A 17,746-nucleotide genomic window follows, 5' to 3' on the forward strand; every position below is an offset into this window, starting at 1 on the left:
GAGGGCTGTAACACTTTAGTCTAATCCAGGTTAATGGGCTTGCTGCAGGGGTAACTGGGTGGAGTTTAGTAGCCTGTGACATGCAAGTCAGACTAGATGATCTGGTGTAATTTCCAGCTCAAGAAGACAAACCCGCACTAGCTCCAATTAAGCTAGCATGCTAAAAATAGAAGTATCGCTGCTGCACTGTGAGATAGCCACATGCCAGATCACGGCTGAGATGCTAAGCATGAACATGGGCAGCTAGCCTGTCCTGCTGCTCACACTGGCAGGGCTACACTTCTGTTTTTAGCATGCTCGCTTGATCAGAACTAGCGTGGGTACGTCTCCTCGAGCTGGGAATCATACCCTCCACTCTAGTGTAGATGTGCCCTATGACACACAGAGAATACTTAGATACCTTATTAATACATTAGATTGGTATTTATTTGCTTAGATTTTTAAAAATATACATTTTAAGGAGGTCCTATCTAGGACTCTATGTACTTGATCCATGTATTAAAAATGCAACCACATTACAGCAGAAAAAAATTAAACCTAGCAGCCTCCCCCAAATGACAGACCGAAAATACTCAATAAATAACTTAGACAGACAGACCGCTCTATAAATCATAACTGGGAGGCTCTATAAATCACTTTGCTAGATCTATAAATCATAACTTAGATGCTCTATAAATAACTTAGATAGACAGCTAGGCAGACAGATGGATAAGATGAATAGCAGCCACTCCATATGGTTATAGTTGCAACAGAGTTTGCATTGTGAACCTGATTTCGGCATCACCTCTGAAATCCACACCCACACAACTAACAGCTTTGGAATTGGTAGGTAAGGTCTGGGGCTGATGCAGAATTTTTCTACTAACTCTGAAATAAATCAGAGTAAGTGCTCCCGATTAATGTACCTTCAAACAGAAGTATTCACCAAAAAAATCTACAAATATTTTTGCCATCATATAGTACAAAAGGAGACAGAAGGAGAGAGAAAATATAGTTCATATCAACTCCGATGAGTTCTGCCAGCAGTACACAGGGCCAGCATTTAACAGCTATGGGTACATCTACACTACAGGGGGGAGTCGATTTAAGATACGCAAATTCAGCTACGTGAATAGCGTAGCTGAATTCGACGTATCGCAGCCGACTTACCCCGCTGTGAGGACGGCGGCAAAATCGACTTCTGCGGCTTTCTGTCGACGGCGCTTACTCCCACCTCCGCTGGTGGAGTAAGAGTGTCGATTCGGGGATCGATTGTCGCATCCCGACGGGACGCGATAAATCGATCCCCGAGAGGTCGATTTCTACCCGCCGATTCAGGCGGGTAGTGTAGACCTAGCCTACGATACTTTATAAAAATTGACATTTTAAGCCCTGATTCTGTAATTGCATCTGTACAGGAGACCCCAGTGGTTTGCCTGCAGCTCCTTGCAGGATGGGGGCCTTTAACAGTAACCTCAGAGTGAGTCACCAAGAGTCCAGAATGCAACAGGTTTGACCAGTAGCCCAAGATTACAGAGAGTAAAATCCTGGCTCCCCTGGAGTCAATGGGAATTTGGCCGCTGGCTTCCGTGGGGCCAGGGTTCCAGCCAAAGGGTATATTTTGAAGACAATTAACAACTTGTTTCTAGAAGTGCTGCTCTCTCCCCAAATAAGCCCTCCTTTATCAAAGATTTAAACACAGACTAAAACGCTCCATGGGCCCTCTCTAGTGACACGCTTTACTGGGTCGCATTTCTAGGCATAATGGAATTTTCTGCTGTTTCACACGTGATTTATCTGCCTTATCCGCTTCCCTACAGGAAGATCTTGTGGCTGACCCCAAGAATTCTATTGATGAATTTGGCTTCTGGATTCAGCTCTAAGGACCGAGGGCCTGATCCAAACTATACTGAAGTCAGTGGAAATGCTCCAACTGAACTTCACTGGGTTTGGGATCAGGCTACAGGTTCTGAAGTTCTTCCTCGGGCAAAGCTCTCACAGTGGCAATAGGAGGCTTGCCCGAGCAAGGACTAAAGGCTTAGTCCTGCAACGTGCTGAGTACTCTGCCCAGCAAAGCCCTTAAGCCCAGGCTTAAACGTAAGCCTGAATAGCCCCATTGAAGTCACTGTGAGTCTGGGTGCTTAGCGCCTTTCAAAGTCAGGCCACTTTTAGCTAGGGGCCTAAATATGGATTTAGGCCAAAATTGTTATAAAAAATGGGATCCAAAGAAGTGGCCTGATTTGCAAGAGTGACGAGTACTTAGCGGCTCCCAGTGACTTCGGTGGGAGCTGCTGGATGCCCAATACTTTGGGAGATAAAACTGCTCATCTAGAGGCCTTGGCTTCCATCTGGATACATGAGGAAGTAGGACACAGGGAGGTAGAGCAACCAAACAAAATACACTCATAGATTTGGGGTTAATTTAAAACCACACACACACACACACACACACACACACACACACACACACACACACACACACACACACACACACACAATTTTCCATGCAGATTTGTTCTTTAATTTCAGCAAAATTGAGCTCACTTTGTAATACCACTGAGAGACAAATGTACCAGCGCAGCAGATGCATCGACTGAGTGTGCAGAAACGCCATCTGCATACACAAATTAGCCTTTGTATATTCCTATGGGCTAACCGCAGGCATAAACCCGCAGCCTGGATGTGCCAATCCCACTTGTGCAAGAATATGGATGTTTGGCCTCATGTAGGTGTTTGCATATTCTTTGCAGAAGCAACTCAGACACGTCGTTTGAAAATTTGGCCCCAGAAGTCCCTGCTTTCTCACATACATAACTGCGGCTGCTTTCTCTGAGCCCTCTTCTGTGTTACCAGCCTTTCCGGATGGCAGCTTCCTATAGGCCTGTTCATTATTCTTGGCTATTATATGTAGGACAAGAGAGAGGGCCAGGCTGCAAAGCTGGGATCTGAGCATCCCTAATTTTCAGGTGTGCTTGGATCAGCCTATTGTAGAAATACAGGTCAGCTGTGACGTGTGGCTGTAGATCTGGATTCAAATTTCTGTAAGGCCTTGAGATCTGAGATTTGGTTTCAATTAAAAACAATTTCCTAGTAATTTATTCTTCTTTATAATTAGATGACTTGGTTAGAAGAAGAGCCTTTAGGGCCCCAATTCAGCAACCTATGTAAGCAGTTGCTAAACTTTAACTTCAATTTAACTTCAATGGGGCTGAAGCATGTGCTATGTTCTTAGCTGAACTGGGGCTTTTATTACAACAGAGCTTTTCTGTAAAATCAGACCCTGGGTGGAAAGGGAGTCACGACACAGTTAACAAGCAGAGAAACCAAAGAGAAGAGTTGGCTCCAGCATTGCGAAAGGAAATGTATAAATAGATACGCCAGGCAAAGGACAAATAACATTCGCTCTTCACCTTCACAAACTTTTCGGAAGGAGCAAAGCATCCCACGCACAACGACATCAGGATCCAGCCTCTGGCGTGGCTGCTTTTGGAAGGGTTCTGGGTGAGCTGTTTGCAGATTTGACAATAGATTTCATCCCTGCAACAGAAGTCAGGGTTAGATCCCAGCCAATCATTCAAGATACCATTTCCCTCTCAGTGGAGCCCTGATCCATGGCCCACTGAAGTCAATGGGAGTCTTTCCAATAATTTCAGTGGGTTCTGGATTGGGCCCTTAATGAATAATTTGCTACTTTTTCTGGTGAAATCTGCCTCTCAGGCTTGCAAACTGCTACTAGATGTTAAAGGGGCTGCTGTCTTTTAGATGGGATGTAAAACCAGACCCTGACTGCTTGATAATTAAAGGTCCCATGGCACTTTATGTCTGTCTAGGAGTATTACCCTTGTTGCCCTGGCCAATTCTAACTCTGATAATTACATCCCTCCTACAGACATCCCCCTTGCCATTTCAAATGGGACCGGCATTCCTCTACACTTTGGCTGAGATCTTCCAAAGCTGCCTAAAAGCAGCTCTGAAACTGGGCATCCAGGCAGCTTTGAAAGTCTCCGCTTTCTTGTGCTGAGTTGCTATGTAGTATTGCTGTGTCCATTTAAACCAACAGCCGCCATGTTCCATCCTAGCAGCAGCCTTTTGTCAGTGGCGGGTAAAATGAGCCTTGTCTGTTGTTTGTGTAAAGAGCTTTGTGAGCTTTTAGGATGAATGGCAAAATATACCAGAGGCGGTGCAGTTGAGGTGGCCCAACATGTTCCATTAGAAGACCCTGTTTTCCGTTCCTTATAACTTGGCCAAATTTTAGCTGCTTCAGCTGAAATTTTCTATGCTGATTTTTAAAAAAAATTTCAGCAAAAACAGTTCAGTTGTTTCTCAGACCGAGGTTTGGGGAAAAGACATGTTTGTCCATGTTAAGAGCTTCTTACATCTGTTTTGTTGAGACGTTCTAGTGCTGCCACATTTTGGAACAGGGACTTACAATTTGGTATGAGGATTGCCCTGGGGTTGGGGGCGGGAGGGTATTTTTTGCCATCCCCTTGAAAAGCCCCCCATCTTTGGCCAAGTTCATGAGCCTTTGAAAACCTCTTAGTTTGCACATGCTCAGAGGAGTTTGCCAGCAGAATTCCCCACAGAGTCTACCTGCATACTCCATCCCCTCACGGCTACTATCTGCTACCAGGCACTCACAAAAGCAGCGGAGGTCCTTCTGCTCTGAATATATCAAGCACTATATAATGCTTTGAAAAATCAGGTCCTAAGCATTTCAAATTGGGCCCCCTAAATCAGTATACAATTTTAACCCTAATCTGCCTTTGTCACACAGTTCCCCATCTGTAAAATGGGCATAATACCACCTCCTCATCTCACAGGGTTGTAGTGAAGATACATTAATTGTGCATGAAGCAGGGTCGGAATAATCTGCAGAAATAAGGCCTAGCCACACATTGAACAGTGAAGTAGGACAAAATATTGAAAAGCTGTTCATTAAGTGAGCACTGTTCATTCTGTGCACTGAATGAGGCAGGGTCCAGTGGAAAAAAACAGCATAAGAGCTTTTAATTAAAGATAGTGTCTGACTGCATAGGCACAAAGGGGCTGAATTAAGGTTGCATGGGCAATCATCATTCTGGCTTTTCCTATCTTTTGAGTTTTGACATTGCAACTGCAACAATGTTCTTTTAACATAGTTTTTTGTATGCAATAAAATAAATCTATTCTTCTAACAAAAGAAGACCCAGCAACTTAGGATGTAATGGCTTGGATAAAAATAAGCAGTGAAAAGAAAAAAGGAATGCTAATAACTGGGGGCCTGATCCGAAATCCAAGGAAGTCTATGTCAGCCTTTCCACTGACCTCAATGGGCTTTGGATCAAGCCTGAAATGCACATCTAACAAACATGAAGGGAGTCTAGCCCCAATCAGACAGAGGAAGAGAGCTCGAAGAACAGAGTACTACGTGTTTTATTCAATTGCACAGATTAGCAAAAATATTTTTTTTAATGAGATCAGCTTAACTAATGGGGGGGGGGGGGAGGGACTGAGAATGATGGTTGACTCTTTGCACTGATTTCTAACCTTAATGCTGGTCTCAGGATGCCATTGCCAATAATGAAATGCAGCTTTTCCAAGTTGGAGGTGGGTCGGTCTTCAAGCATGCTGTTGCCTTGGAGGGTGGACTCACCATCATGGAGTCTCTTTGTCACCTGTCAACCAAAGACATTATTCTCTTTCTGGTTAACTTGTTGCTATGGTTCTCCCCTCCTTCAACCCACACCTCTGTGAACGGCTGTGCCTCCCATCCCCACCCAGGTAGGACTTCCACAATTTTTCCACAACAGCCCCTGTAGGCCGCAACTCCGAGCCCCACCCTCAGCCGGGATAACTCTAGTAGAAGGCAATGGAATTTCACCGGTCTATAACTGGTGAGGATCTGGCTCTTCATCTCTTCTCTATTCAATCATCATTAAAAAAACAGTAACACAATTAAAAGATGCTCCATCAGCCAAAACCACAACGCCATGGCTGTAAGCGTGCAACCACATGCATGGTTGTGATCGTTGTTTCTGGTTTCCTCCGTAAGCGCACATCATAGAATCATAGGACTGGATGGGACCTCGAGAGGTCATCTAGTCCAGTCCCCTGCACTCATAGCAGGACTAAGTATTATCTAAGTGTTTATCTAGCCTGGCAGGTGTTTGTCTAACCTGCTGTTAAAATCTCCAATGACAGAGATTCCACAACCTCCCTAGACAATTTATTCCAGTGCTTAACCACGCTGACAGTTAGGAAGTTTTTCATGATGTCCAACCTACACCTCAATTTAAGCCTATTGCTTCTTGTACTATCCTCAGAAGTTAAGGAGAACAATTTTTCTTCCTCCTCCTTGTAACAACCTTTTATGTACTTGAAAACTGTTATCATGTCCCCTCTCTAACTAAACAAACCCATTTTTTAAATCTTCCCACATAGGTCATGTTATCGAGACCTTTAATAATTTTTGTGGCTCTTCCCTGGACTTTCTCCAATTTGTCCACATCTTTCCTGAAATGTGGCATCCAGAACTGGACACAATAATGCAGTTGAGGCCTAATCAGCATGGAGTAGAGCGGAAAAATTACTTCTCATGTCTTGTTTACAGCATTCCTGTTAATACATCCCAGAATGATGTTTGCTATTTTGCAACAGTGTTACACTGTTGACTCATATTTAGCTTGTGGTCCACTGTGACCTCCAGATCCCTTTCTGCAGTACTTCTTCCTAGGCAGTCATTTCCCATTTTGTGTGTGTACAACTGATTGTTCCTTCCTAAGTGGAGTACTTTGCATTTGTCCTTATTGAATTTCATCCTATTTACTTCAGACCATTTCTCCAGATCATTTTGAATTTTAATTCTATCCTCCAAAGCACTTGCAACCCCTCCTAGCTTGGTATCGTCTGCAAACTCTCTCTATGCCATTATCTAAATCACTGATGAAGACATTGAATAGAACCAGACCCAGAACTGATCCCTGCGAGACTCCACTTGATATGCCCTTCCAGCTTGACTGTGAACCACTGATAATTCCTCTCTACCATACCGTATAAAAAGGAGGATGTGTCAAGAAAAAGGATTCTCTGTCCCAAGAGCTGAAGAGTGGGATTTTCAGAAGTGCTCGGCACTGGCCGAATGGTTCACATGGGTGTTTGACCACAGATATCAATGGCAGTGGAGTTAGGCCAATGTTGAGTGCTTCTGAAAATCCACTCGGAATCTAAAACCTAGCAGGGGGGCGCTGAAGTCAGAAAGACCGAGAATGTTCAGGCCAACACAGGGGGGTGGGTGATTCTCTAACTGGAAGTCTATGCAGATGGAGGGATGTGAAAAGAGGAGATGGATGGGTACTTGATGAATGGAGAGTGCGAGCTGCACCAGGCATAGGGAAGAAGGCATGAGGTGCAGGGTGACTCGAGGAGACGTGGGGAGCCAACCTTTCCCTTTAAAGAATCCTTAAATCTTTCAGGCCCCCAAAGACACAGAGAGCAGCAAACCCAGAGGAGGTCTGGATGTGTTGTGTCGAGGGAGCAGCGGGAGAGAGTCAGCGAGCCCTGCAGACCATATAATACCATTTGTGCTACCCAGCCGCAAAGCATTTCCTCTCACCTCTTCAGTCAGTTTGGATTTCTTCTTTAGAGTCAAGGAGACCAGTTTGTGCCGCACACTGTTCTTCTTGTGGCCGTCTATGTGAGCGCTCTGCGAAGGCAAGAAGTATAGCCTTATTCCTGGGACACACACAAGCCTGCACGGTGGGTTTCCTGTGTATCCGGCTCACCAGCTTTTAGAAATGGCCACATTTTCAGTGGATTCTGAGCACTGATTTGCTATTTCTGAGAGATGGGTCAGAACCAAAAACCGAGATCTAAACTCCTCCAAGCCACTGTAACGCTCAGATCTGGAGCTCAATTTTGCAGCTGGCCTCTGTCTCTTTAATGGGCCAAATCAAAACCTGGATCGAAACAACCTCAAATTTTAGGAAAGTTTGACATGAAGGCAAATTACAGCTCAAACCCATCTCTAATACATAGTTTATGGATTAGAAGCATCTGGCCACTTATGAATATCCATCCATCCATTTCTAATTGAATCTAACCAGGCATTCATACTACCCAGAGAAATGAGACTATTAATATCCAAAAAGAACAGTTTGTCTCTAAGATAAAAATACATTGTTAAATTTTATTTCTCTTCTCTAGGGCCTCTGCTGATGCCACAGCCGACTGAAATATGATATTCTGTCCAATGAACAAATAAAAAATGGTTAATTATACAGAACGAAGCTAGATTCTTCATGTATATTTTAACATAATTAGATCCCAGGGGAGATTACTTTCCTCACCAGGAGCTTTAATGAAATTGCTACATTATATCATTGTTTCTGGGAATAGGACTGGAACCAGGCGTTTTATTTATTTAGAGCTACCAAAAGTGTCAAACAAAGGTGGCTGTTCTTAGACTCTAGAGGGCCTTGATGTAATCTAAGTGCAGCAGTACCATTTATCACATCCTGCCACCGGCAAGCCAGGCCACTGAAAATGTCCTGCCATCTTGTATAAGGCAGATTCTCACAGACGAAAGCATACGAACTGCCAGAGTGCAATGACCAATGGTCTATCCAGTCTTTTGTCCTACTTTTAGCAGCAGCCAAAGATGGATTCTTATGGTGAAGTGTACTTGTCCCATGATAACCTAGTGGTGCAATACCATTTGCCATAGGACTAATTTTCTCCTGACCCCAAGAGGGTTGAATGCCGTGGGACAATCCCAGACCTCACCGCTCACGCACATCTTTAGACTGACTAACACAAACACAGAGCAACATGTTCACTTAAATCAAACCAAAACACTCCACCGCGCACACAATTCTTCCCCCTGCCTGGGGAAAGGATGAGAGAATGAACCACATGTGACATGTGATAGCCACATAGCTTAACGCACTAATAATCCTAATAATACCTAGTTCTGCTAGAGTGCTTTGCATCAGTAGAATACTATGGTGTTGAGGGCAGTATAAGAATTTATATGGAATAGAATTTATACTTTGAAACACAAGGGATGATAGGCTTTGTAGTTTTCGTCTTGCTAGCATAAGGGCAGATAAAACTATTTAAGAATGGCCATACTGGGTCAGACCAAAGGTCCATCCAGCCCCGACAGTGACCAATGCCAGTGTCCCAGAGGGAGTGAACCTAACAGGTAATGATCAAGTGATCTCTCTCCTGCCATCCATCTCCACCCTCTGACAAACAGAGGCTAGGGACACCATTCCTTACCCATCCTGGCTAATAGCCATTAATGGACTTAACCTCAATGAATTTATCTAGTTCTCTTTTAAACCCTGTTATAGTCCTAGCCTTCACAACCTCCTCAGGCAAGGAGTTCCACAGGTTGACTGTGCGCTGTGTGAAGAAGAACTTCCTTTTATTTGTTTTAAACCTGCTGCCCATTAATTTCATTTGGTGGCCCCTAGTTCTTATATTATGGGAACAAGTAAATAATTTTTCCTTATTCACTTTCTCCACATCACTCATGATTTTATATACCTCTATCATATCCCCCCCTTAGTCTCCTGTTTTCCAAGCTGAAAAGTCCTAGCCTCTTTAATCTCTCCTCATATGGGACCCGTTCCAAACCCCCTATTTGCCTCAATCAATCCCATCAGCAGTTTGTTCCACAGATACATTTCTACTTTCATGAACTGTACATCAAGAATATTGGCTCTTCTACAGCTGTCATGTTAAAGAGAAGAGCATTCTCACCTCTCCTTCCCCTTGCAGAGCCTGCAGCTCTTTTTTGTAGGTCTTTTTCCCTAGAGTCTCATAGATTTTGGTCATCACTGGAATCTTCTCGCTGCCGTCGCTCATAGCCGTATGGTATTTAGGCTCAGGAAGGTCTCCCATGAAACGAAGGATAGTGATCCACACCGCGAGTGCTGCCTATTTGCAACAAAGGTGAAACTTACTAGAGTTCTTGGCTTGGTCTGGGTGAATATAATTAATTGTATGTATTATACTGTAATAAAACCATGGCCACTAGTGACTGGATCCATACCAGCGCTAAACCCTTCATGACAGCATGGATAATACTCAGATCCTCTGCTCCAAAAGCACAGGCCGCTGCTACTTGAGCGAAAGGAGACTCTCCTTTGGCTGTTAGCAGTTCAGGGTCTATGACAAACCATTGAGCGGTTCTGAATCTGTCCAGGAGAGGGTAGCGGTGAGTATAGTGCAAAATGACTAGTTCATTAAAATGTGTACTGTAAATGCAAATTAAACTAAAATTGGGCAACATGGACCACCGTCTGGAAAATACATGACACGCCTCTCATTAAAGTCGAGTATAAAGGAGAAAACTCTCAAATTAGAGAATCAAAAACTAATTGTGTCCCTACCCTTGCCCCCTCAAAAAGAACAATCAGACTTTGTTAGTATCAAAAAAAAGGGTTTCCTATTAAGTTGAGATTTTCTGTCTGATCATTTCTCAGATGCATGAACAGAAAGGCCTGTAGCATAATAACAAACAGGGAGGATAGTATGATCCATCTTTTTATGTAATGTAGGGCCATTAAGGCATTTTGGCACAATTCTCCTATACAGTTCTTGTGCACACCCTGTATATGTGGCTCTTGGCCCAATCCCTAACAGACCGGTCACCACAAGCACAGTGGGCACCGTTAGAGCATCTCAGCCCAGACACCAAGGACTGAATGGGCATGTGGACTGACGTCCCATCTTGAGGCACATGGGTGGGACAGTGTGGGAGCAGACTGTCCTACTGCTGTATATTTATACCTGTTTGGTGGCCCTCTGCCTCCCAAGCTTTGACTCTAGCCTGCTACACAAGTACTAGATTAAGGTTCAGAATGCTTGGGGGGGGGGGGATTGTTTTATTACTGGCTTGCACTGTTTTATTTCTTAAACATGGTGCTCAAGCACATCGCAAATGAAATTTCCTTATGGTGCACCACATGACTACTGTAAAAACCCCAGTGGCTACTTGTCCTATAGAAAGAGAAGCCATCAATGAAGGTCACACAGGACATCCAATAGCAGATAAGGACTTTGCTCCTAAACTATCTTCAGACTCGTGTGTCCTACTGGGATGGATTCAAATAGGTGTCCTAGAAACGAAGGGCTCTGTAGCCTATTACCAACCCCCTGAACCATCCAGCCCCATTCTTCATGACCAGGACATTTACGGATTATTTCCTGTCTCACCAACTGGTCTCCTTCATCCTCGTGGTACAGAAGGGGCTGCTTAAGTGGCCGGCGGATGTACGTGTGTGTCGTCGTGCCCTGGAAGTAGGTGGCTGCAAACTTTGCAAATTTGTACTCCGAAAGGTCTTCCTCCTCTTCCTCGGGGAGGGGCAAAGCTGCGTCTAAATCCTCTTCCTCTAGCTCCTTTTGGGCTCGCTCAAGGTCCTGGAGAGGGAGGAAAATATACATGCCCGATTTGGTTTAGTATCTTTAAAAGCTCCCTCACCCTGCACCTGACGTTGCTCCCAGTTCTGCCACTGATTTCAATAGGGCCAGGATCAGTTCTCAGGACAAGAATTGGCACAAAAGACCCAATCCAACTCCCCTTGAAACCAGTGATTTCATAGATTATTAGGGTTGGAAGGGACCTCAGGAGGTCATCTAGTCCAACCCCCTGCTCAAAGCAGGAACAACCCCAGACAGATTTTTGCCCCAGATCCCTAAATGGCCCTTTCAAGAATTGAACTCACAACCCTGGGTTTAGCAGGCCAATGCTCAAACCACTGAGCTATCCCAAGGGAACCTGGATCAGGCCCACGTGAGGTCTATAGATACTTCTTTATCCTGAGGAGAATCCTCTGTGAGACAGACTCCCAAAGGAAGCAGCAAGTGTGAACACACTGGAAAAAGAGTTATGATGAGCACTCCAAGAGCTAACCATTAGGGTAACAGGGTGATGATGCTGAACCAAGGTGGGATGGATTGCCATCTGTCCCAAAATGTTACTCTGAGCAACACTAGCAAGCCCTGTCTGTTGCTCCATTCTCCATGCAGTACCTCAAAGCCATTGGGTGCCTGTCCTTCCTGGCCTGGCAGAGACGAAGTGGTCCCTAGGAATCCAAACATTTTGTCCACCATATCTGAGTCGTTCACTGGCTCGTTTCGGGCCTTCTCCATTTTGTCCAAGAGTTCCTTCTTCCGACGGGCTTCCTCCTTCTCCTTCACCTCTCTCTCAGCATCTTCCCGGGCCAGCTGGGCAAGGCGTACCTAGAAGAGAACGGGTACACTGACTAGAGTGCATTCTCTGGCAAGCTGGTCCCAAATTCTGCAGCTTGGCCCCTTGGCTTTAGAGCAGAAGGATGGTTTTGGGGTTAAGGCACTAGATTGAGACGCAGAAGATCGGAGATAAATTCCCAGCTCTGCCACTGACTCACTGTGTGACCTGGGACAACGCACTTAAATCTGTGCCTCAGTTCCCCACCTGCAAAATGGACACAGCAATGCTTCTTTCTCTCTTCTTTTGACTATTTAGAGCCCAAGGTGCAGGACTTTTACTCTATGTACATACAGCACCTAGCACAGTGGCAATGTTCCAGTGACAGTTGGGGTCCTTTATGCAGTCCTATCATACCAAAAAGAACAAGCATAATCTGTGGCCTTGTGGTGTGGCAGATCGGAAATTCTGTGCTAGCTTCATTCAAGTGAAAATAGGGAGGGCTTTACTGAATCAAATACGAACAATATAACAGGACAGCAAGTCCTCCTACTAATTTATTGGGATGCTGCCTTCAATTGACCTTATTCTGCCCCTACACTCTTCAGCAGGAGTAGAATCAGGCCCTAAAGAGAAACCAAGAAAGAGAAAAGTCAGAACGTACTTGGTGCTTCTTTTCTGCTTCCTCTTTGGCTTTCTTGGCACTCATCTCCTTCCGGAGCCGTTCCTCTTCTGCCAGACGAAGCTTCTCTGCTTCCAGGCGGCGGTGATACTGGGAAACAAAACACAAGTGGGCTTTTAAAAAGGCACTTAGCACTTTTGCCCTGCTAACATCCAGATCACAGGAGCACGCAGTACAGACACGAACACAGCTCTGTCCCTTGGTATGTCTCAAGGAACACTAACATCATGGGAGTCAGTTTCTAGCCAGAGAGAGGCTACCAGCTTTCACATTGCTTTCTGATTTTTATTTCATTCTGTCACGATCTTGGGGAAAGAATTTGTGTTCTACACTGCCTTACACACAGTCAGTGATCCGCACTAGTGTGATCTGCCTCTCTCTACGATATTTAGGGAGCTGGCCCCTAGGGTAACCACAGACTTTTGTATCCTGGAACAAACATTTGGGGCATGCCCATATTAGCCTTCAAAAAAGTGTTAACTAACTCAAGTTAATTGGCAATCAGATAACTTTAGGTTAAAAAAATCTAGTGTAGACATACCCTTAGACAGAGAGACACTGACAGCTAGACAAAGGCCGTAGGATGGATGTTATACAGGAGGGGTAGGCAACCTATGGCACGTGTGCCGAAGGCAGCATGCGAACTGATTTTCAGTGGCACTCCCACTGCCTGGGTCCTGGCCACCGCTTCGGGGGCCTTTGCATTTTAATTTAACTTTAAATGAAGTTTCTTAAACATTTAACAAACCTTATTTACTTTCCATACAATAGTTTAGTTATATATTATAGACTTATAGAACGAGACCTTCTAAAAACATTTACTGGCACACGAAACCTTAAATTAGAGTGAATAAATGAAGACTCGGCACACCACTTCTGAAAGGTTGCCGACCCCTGTTATACAAACTATCATGCTCTGGGGAAACCAGCCCTGTTGGTCCTGTTAACTGGCTGCTGTCTTTCTCCATCCCGTGTGCTAGCAAACAGCATTTCCTGCATGGTACTTACTTCTCCCTTAAGGCGTTTATACAGCCTCCGTGCAATCATGCCCCTGGCATAAGCCTGGACCGTGAAGACAGCCCAAAGGCGATGGCGGAAGGCCCTGCGCACCAGGCAGCCCCGGCACCTTGCCTGGAACTCGATGATCCGTCTGCGAGCCATGTGGTACTGCGTGTGGAGTTTGCGGGAACGGTAGAGGGCCTGGAGCCTCAGGAACCCAATCCTCATCTGCAAAGGAAACAGGATTAAGACACTGGGCCGCTGAGGGTCTCACCAGCCATAATCAGATTTTCCTCGCTCATCTGCCCTCTCGCAGCTGAAAATACAAACCTGCTGAAATTAGCAACAAGCAAAGACCCCCCCCAAAAAAGCAGGGGAGAGCTGCTGTGAGATGGCAGAGAAACAAAGGGCTCCTGGATTGTGGGGCCTGATCCAAAGATCACTTAGGCTTGGTCTACACTACCCCCCCTAATTCGAACTAAGGTACGCAACTTCAGCTACGTGAATAACGTAGCTGAAGTTCGAAGTACCTTATTTCGAATTAGTTCAAACTTACCTTGGTCCACACTCGGCAGGCAGGCTCCCCCGTCGACTCCGCGGTACTCCTCTCTGCGAGCTGGAGTACCGCAGTCGACGGCGAGCACTTCCGGGTTCGACTTATCGCGTCCAGACTAGACGCGATAAGTCGAACCCAGAAGTTCGATTTCCAGCCGTCGAACTTGCCGGTAAGTGTAGCCAAGGCCTTAGTCAATGGGAGTTTTCCCATTGACTTCCATGGGCTAGAGATCCAAGCCTTTATGGGCTCAATGACCCCTAATGCTTCTTGCGCACAATCTCCTCCCTGTGCTTCCCTTGAGAGGTTTGGCGCTCAAGATCCCCCAGATCTACGCAGCTCTCAGGGCAGTCACAGGTAGTAAGGGCCATGCACAAGGAGGCCCAGCATCTCCCCCTGCCTCCTGTCATGGCTATTACCACTACATTGTCTCGCCCAAGGGGTTCCACATCACAGGAGGGAGCACTTACATTGATTCAGTCAGGGATAGCTTATGCTGGGTTGCGTGGGGGATGATACTGCAGAGAACAGCCATCCCTCTGGCCTTGAATGCTCCCATCCCCAGCCTGCCCCCTGCACACTTCTACAGGCCAAATGTCATGGCACGCCCTCTGCAGGTCTTCTGCTGGGTCAGATCCAGAAGAGGATCATATACCATGCCAGGCACATTCTCTTCTTCAATCCCACCCTCTCTATTGAGTTCTGGGATCTGCCATGCTTGGGGATGCTAAGGGGGCCTGTGTAAATACCCAGGACACCTGCGCAGTTTTGGATGGGGTTGTGGAGTGGGGGGACTGTCAGCAAAACATGGCTGCAGCTGCAGTAAAGTCCAAGGGACAACCTGGATCAGGTGCATTTCCAAGGACAGAGCTACACCGCTTCCTCCAGCTTTAATACTGGCCCTGAGTTTGCAGCCTCCTGAGAAATAACATAAGGCATCCAGGGCCACAGGTGACCAACTGCTGTAAGATGGGTCCAACTCATGACAAAGGCGTGAGGAGGACAACCAAAGAGACGGTCGCTCCCTTTATTCAGAACAGAGGGCAGCGAGGGTGTAGCTTCCCCCCTTCCACCGAACACACTAGCCAGCTGTCCCCTCTCTGACCTTTCCCCTCAGGGGGAGCTTAACTGGACCGAAAAGGAAACTAATATCTGGATCCTAGGCAATGAGACCAAGGCGGGAAGAGCGTAAAGGAGAACTGGCAACACTTACAGCACCATAGTTCTTTCTGCAGTTATGTCCCCGCCAGTATCTCTGAATCATCAGGGCCGAATGTCGCACTTTCAGGAAATTGGACCTGGAAAGGCATTACAAACACGTGTGCTGGTCTGCTGGGGGTTATCGTCATCTTGGCCAGCAGGGAAAGCCGGCATTGTTTACAGACTGTAAGGAGGGCAGCTGGAGTAACCTCCACGCCCTTGAGCTCAGTCGGCTGCCGGATAATGCCAGTCCCAGCCTTCCTTTCCCGCGCAGGAGGAAGCAGAGGCATTGTAGTGGTACTATCACGCTCCTCTCTGCCCATTCCCTATGCTTCGTCCAAAACAGGAACGGGAAGAGCAGTCCAAATGTGCCAGTCCAGTGCTAGGTGATCAACGGTCCTGCCCTGAACTGCTGGGTGACACCTTGGGCCCAGGCTCTTGTGACTTGCCCCTCCCCTCCCCTCCCCCCCATCCTTTGCATTTGGAATCTTCCTCACTCTGTTTCCTCTAGTCTTAGATTTTAACCTCATCCGAATGAGGACTGTAGGACAGATCTGCAGCTGGCATAAATCAGCATAGCTCCATTGACGTCAATGAACGCACCCCCATTGACGCCAGGTGCGGATCTGGCCCCTTCTGTCTTCTTGATGTTCCAGGAGGTGCACAGCACACATTCAGGGCTTGAATGAAATAAGCAGTCGCTAGTCCAAACACACACCAAGCCAGCGCCAGAGTCAGGGACAGGTGACAGAAGCCCGGATTGCTAGTCCCCGGCTTTGAGCAATACTCAGGGCTGCTTCTCTAAGGACAGGCGTACGTCCCGGCATCCTTGGCCGTCATTTTCTCTTTACCCCACATGGCTATGCAGTGTGCTTTACATAGGGTTGGCTTCCTGCCTCTCATCTCTGCAGCACCTGGTTTTCAGTGGGAATGGCTGTACAGCACCTTGGGCTTTGGGATGAGTTGCACTGTAACATACTATTGCTCTTTGCTGCCATAAGGCTGAATATCACCCCCCCTTAGTCTCCCACTGGAATTTTGTCATTGACTTCAATGGGACCAAGATCTGGCACAGAAGTTCATTTGGAATAGTCTGCTAGTATAACTAAAGTTGGCCAATGAAGAGTGCCTCTGCCGAGTACAGAACTGAGTGTGGACAGAAATCCTTACTCCCATTGTTCTGAAAGTTGGCAACCTGAAAATAGATGTTAATAATTTCCTTCATGCTCTGAGCAGCTCCAGCACCGGTTATAGCATAATGTCAACCCCTGGAGGGCTTTATCATGCTCACTGCGAGCTAAAGCAATAGGCCAGACACACTGCGAACGGGCAGAGTAAGCTAGTGGTACCTGAGGCAAAGAGGACATTGTTTTTGCAGAGTGCCATGAACCAGAACATGGTGTGCCAGTCAGTCGCACTAACAGATCCCCCAATATTCACCAGGCATTTCATTGGCATATAATACCTGTCTTTAAACCCACGAACCACCTTCTGGATGAGGATGACCTTGTCTGTGATGGCCTTGTCCCTCTCAATCTCCAGCAGCATATCATGGTGATCCTGGGGAATGAACCGGCGCACAACAGTTACCCTGTGACCACTGGCCATCCCGTGACGGGAACGGAGGGATGGTATAAGGCTCTTCCCCAGAGGTCAAATCTAAGGACGTCCAACTTTACAACTCACTACGTTTGGGCCTCTACAGCACAGCCACTCACCTTCCGATCAAGGAGAACTGGACTTGAATCTTTCCAGCTCATCCGTGCCACGCCTAAATATGCCAGAAGGGGTCACCGCTGAGCATCACCCCTTCATCCCAGAGGCCGCATGCACTGCAGGGCTTAGTAACAGCGCATGAGTGAATTAAGTCGCCCTCTGATGTTTGGCTCACTACGCTATCAGCTGACGAGTCAGTCAAGTGAGGTTGCTGCCATGCACCTGATTCGGTAGCATTTCCCACCCACGTTGTACAGGTACTAATGACTACACAAGGAGCAGGGCACTGGAGAAGACTGTGGCAAAGCTGGGAGCAAACTCCGAGTCTTGGTCCACTGCTCTGACTACTAGACGTCACTCCCTCCTCCAGTAAAGCATAGGAGCTGCAAAACCTGGACATAGGAAGGAGGGCTGAGGACAAAACGGTACCCCTTCACTCTGC

General features: G+C 46.4%; 1 protein-coding gene across 5 annotated transcripts in view; it reads right to left on the bottom strand.

The window, feature by feature from the left end:
• The window catches only part of MYO7A (myosin VIIA), a 179,747-nt gene that overhangs the window by 34,789 nt on the left and 127,212 nt on the right, over window positions 1–17,746 (bottom strand). For all 5 annotated transcript variants that reach the window (XM_065581742.1, XM_065581741.1, XM_065581740.1 and 2 more), the window contains 10 exons: window positions 17,054–17,148; window positions 15,602–15,686; window positions 13,845–14,063; window positions 12,819–12,926; window positions 11,998–12,207; window positions 11,182–11,385; window positions 9,724–9,900; window positions 7,571–7,660; window positions 5,506–5,633; window positions 3,390–3,516 (listed from right to left, as the gene is read on the bottom strand). In XM_065581742.1, the coding sequence (XP_065437814.1) occupies window positions 3,390–3,516; window positions 5,506–5,633; window positions 7,571–7,660; window positions 9,724–9,900; window positions 11,182–11,385; window positions 11,998–12,207; window positions 12,819–12,926; window positions 13,845–14,063; window positions 15,602–15,686; window positions 17,054–17,148 (1,443 nt within the window). The remainder of the gene's footprint in view (window positions 1–3,389; window positions 3,517–5,505; window positions 5,634–7,570; window positions 7,661–9,723; window positions 9,901–11,181; window positions 11,386–11,997; window positions 12,208–12,818; window positions 12,927–13,844; window positions 14,064–15,601; window positions 15,687–17,053; window positions 17,149–17,746) is intronic.

Source organism: Chrysemys picta, chromosome 1 (genome assembly GCF_011386835.1).
Source record: "Chrysemys picta bellii isolate R12L10 chromosome 1, ASM1138683v2, whole genome shotgun sequence".
In the NCBI taxonomy this organism is placed as follows: domain Eukaryota; kingdom Metazoa; phylum Chordata; order Testudines; family Emydidae; genus Chrysemys; species Chrysemys picta.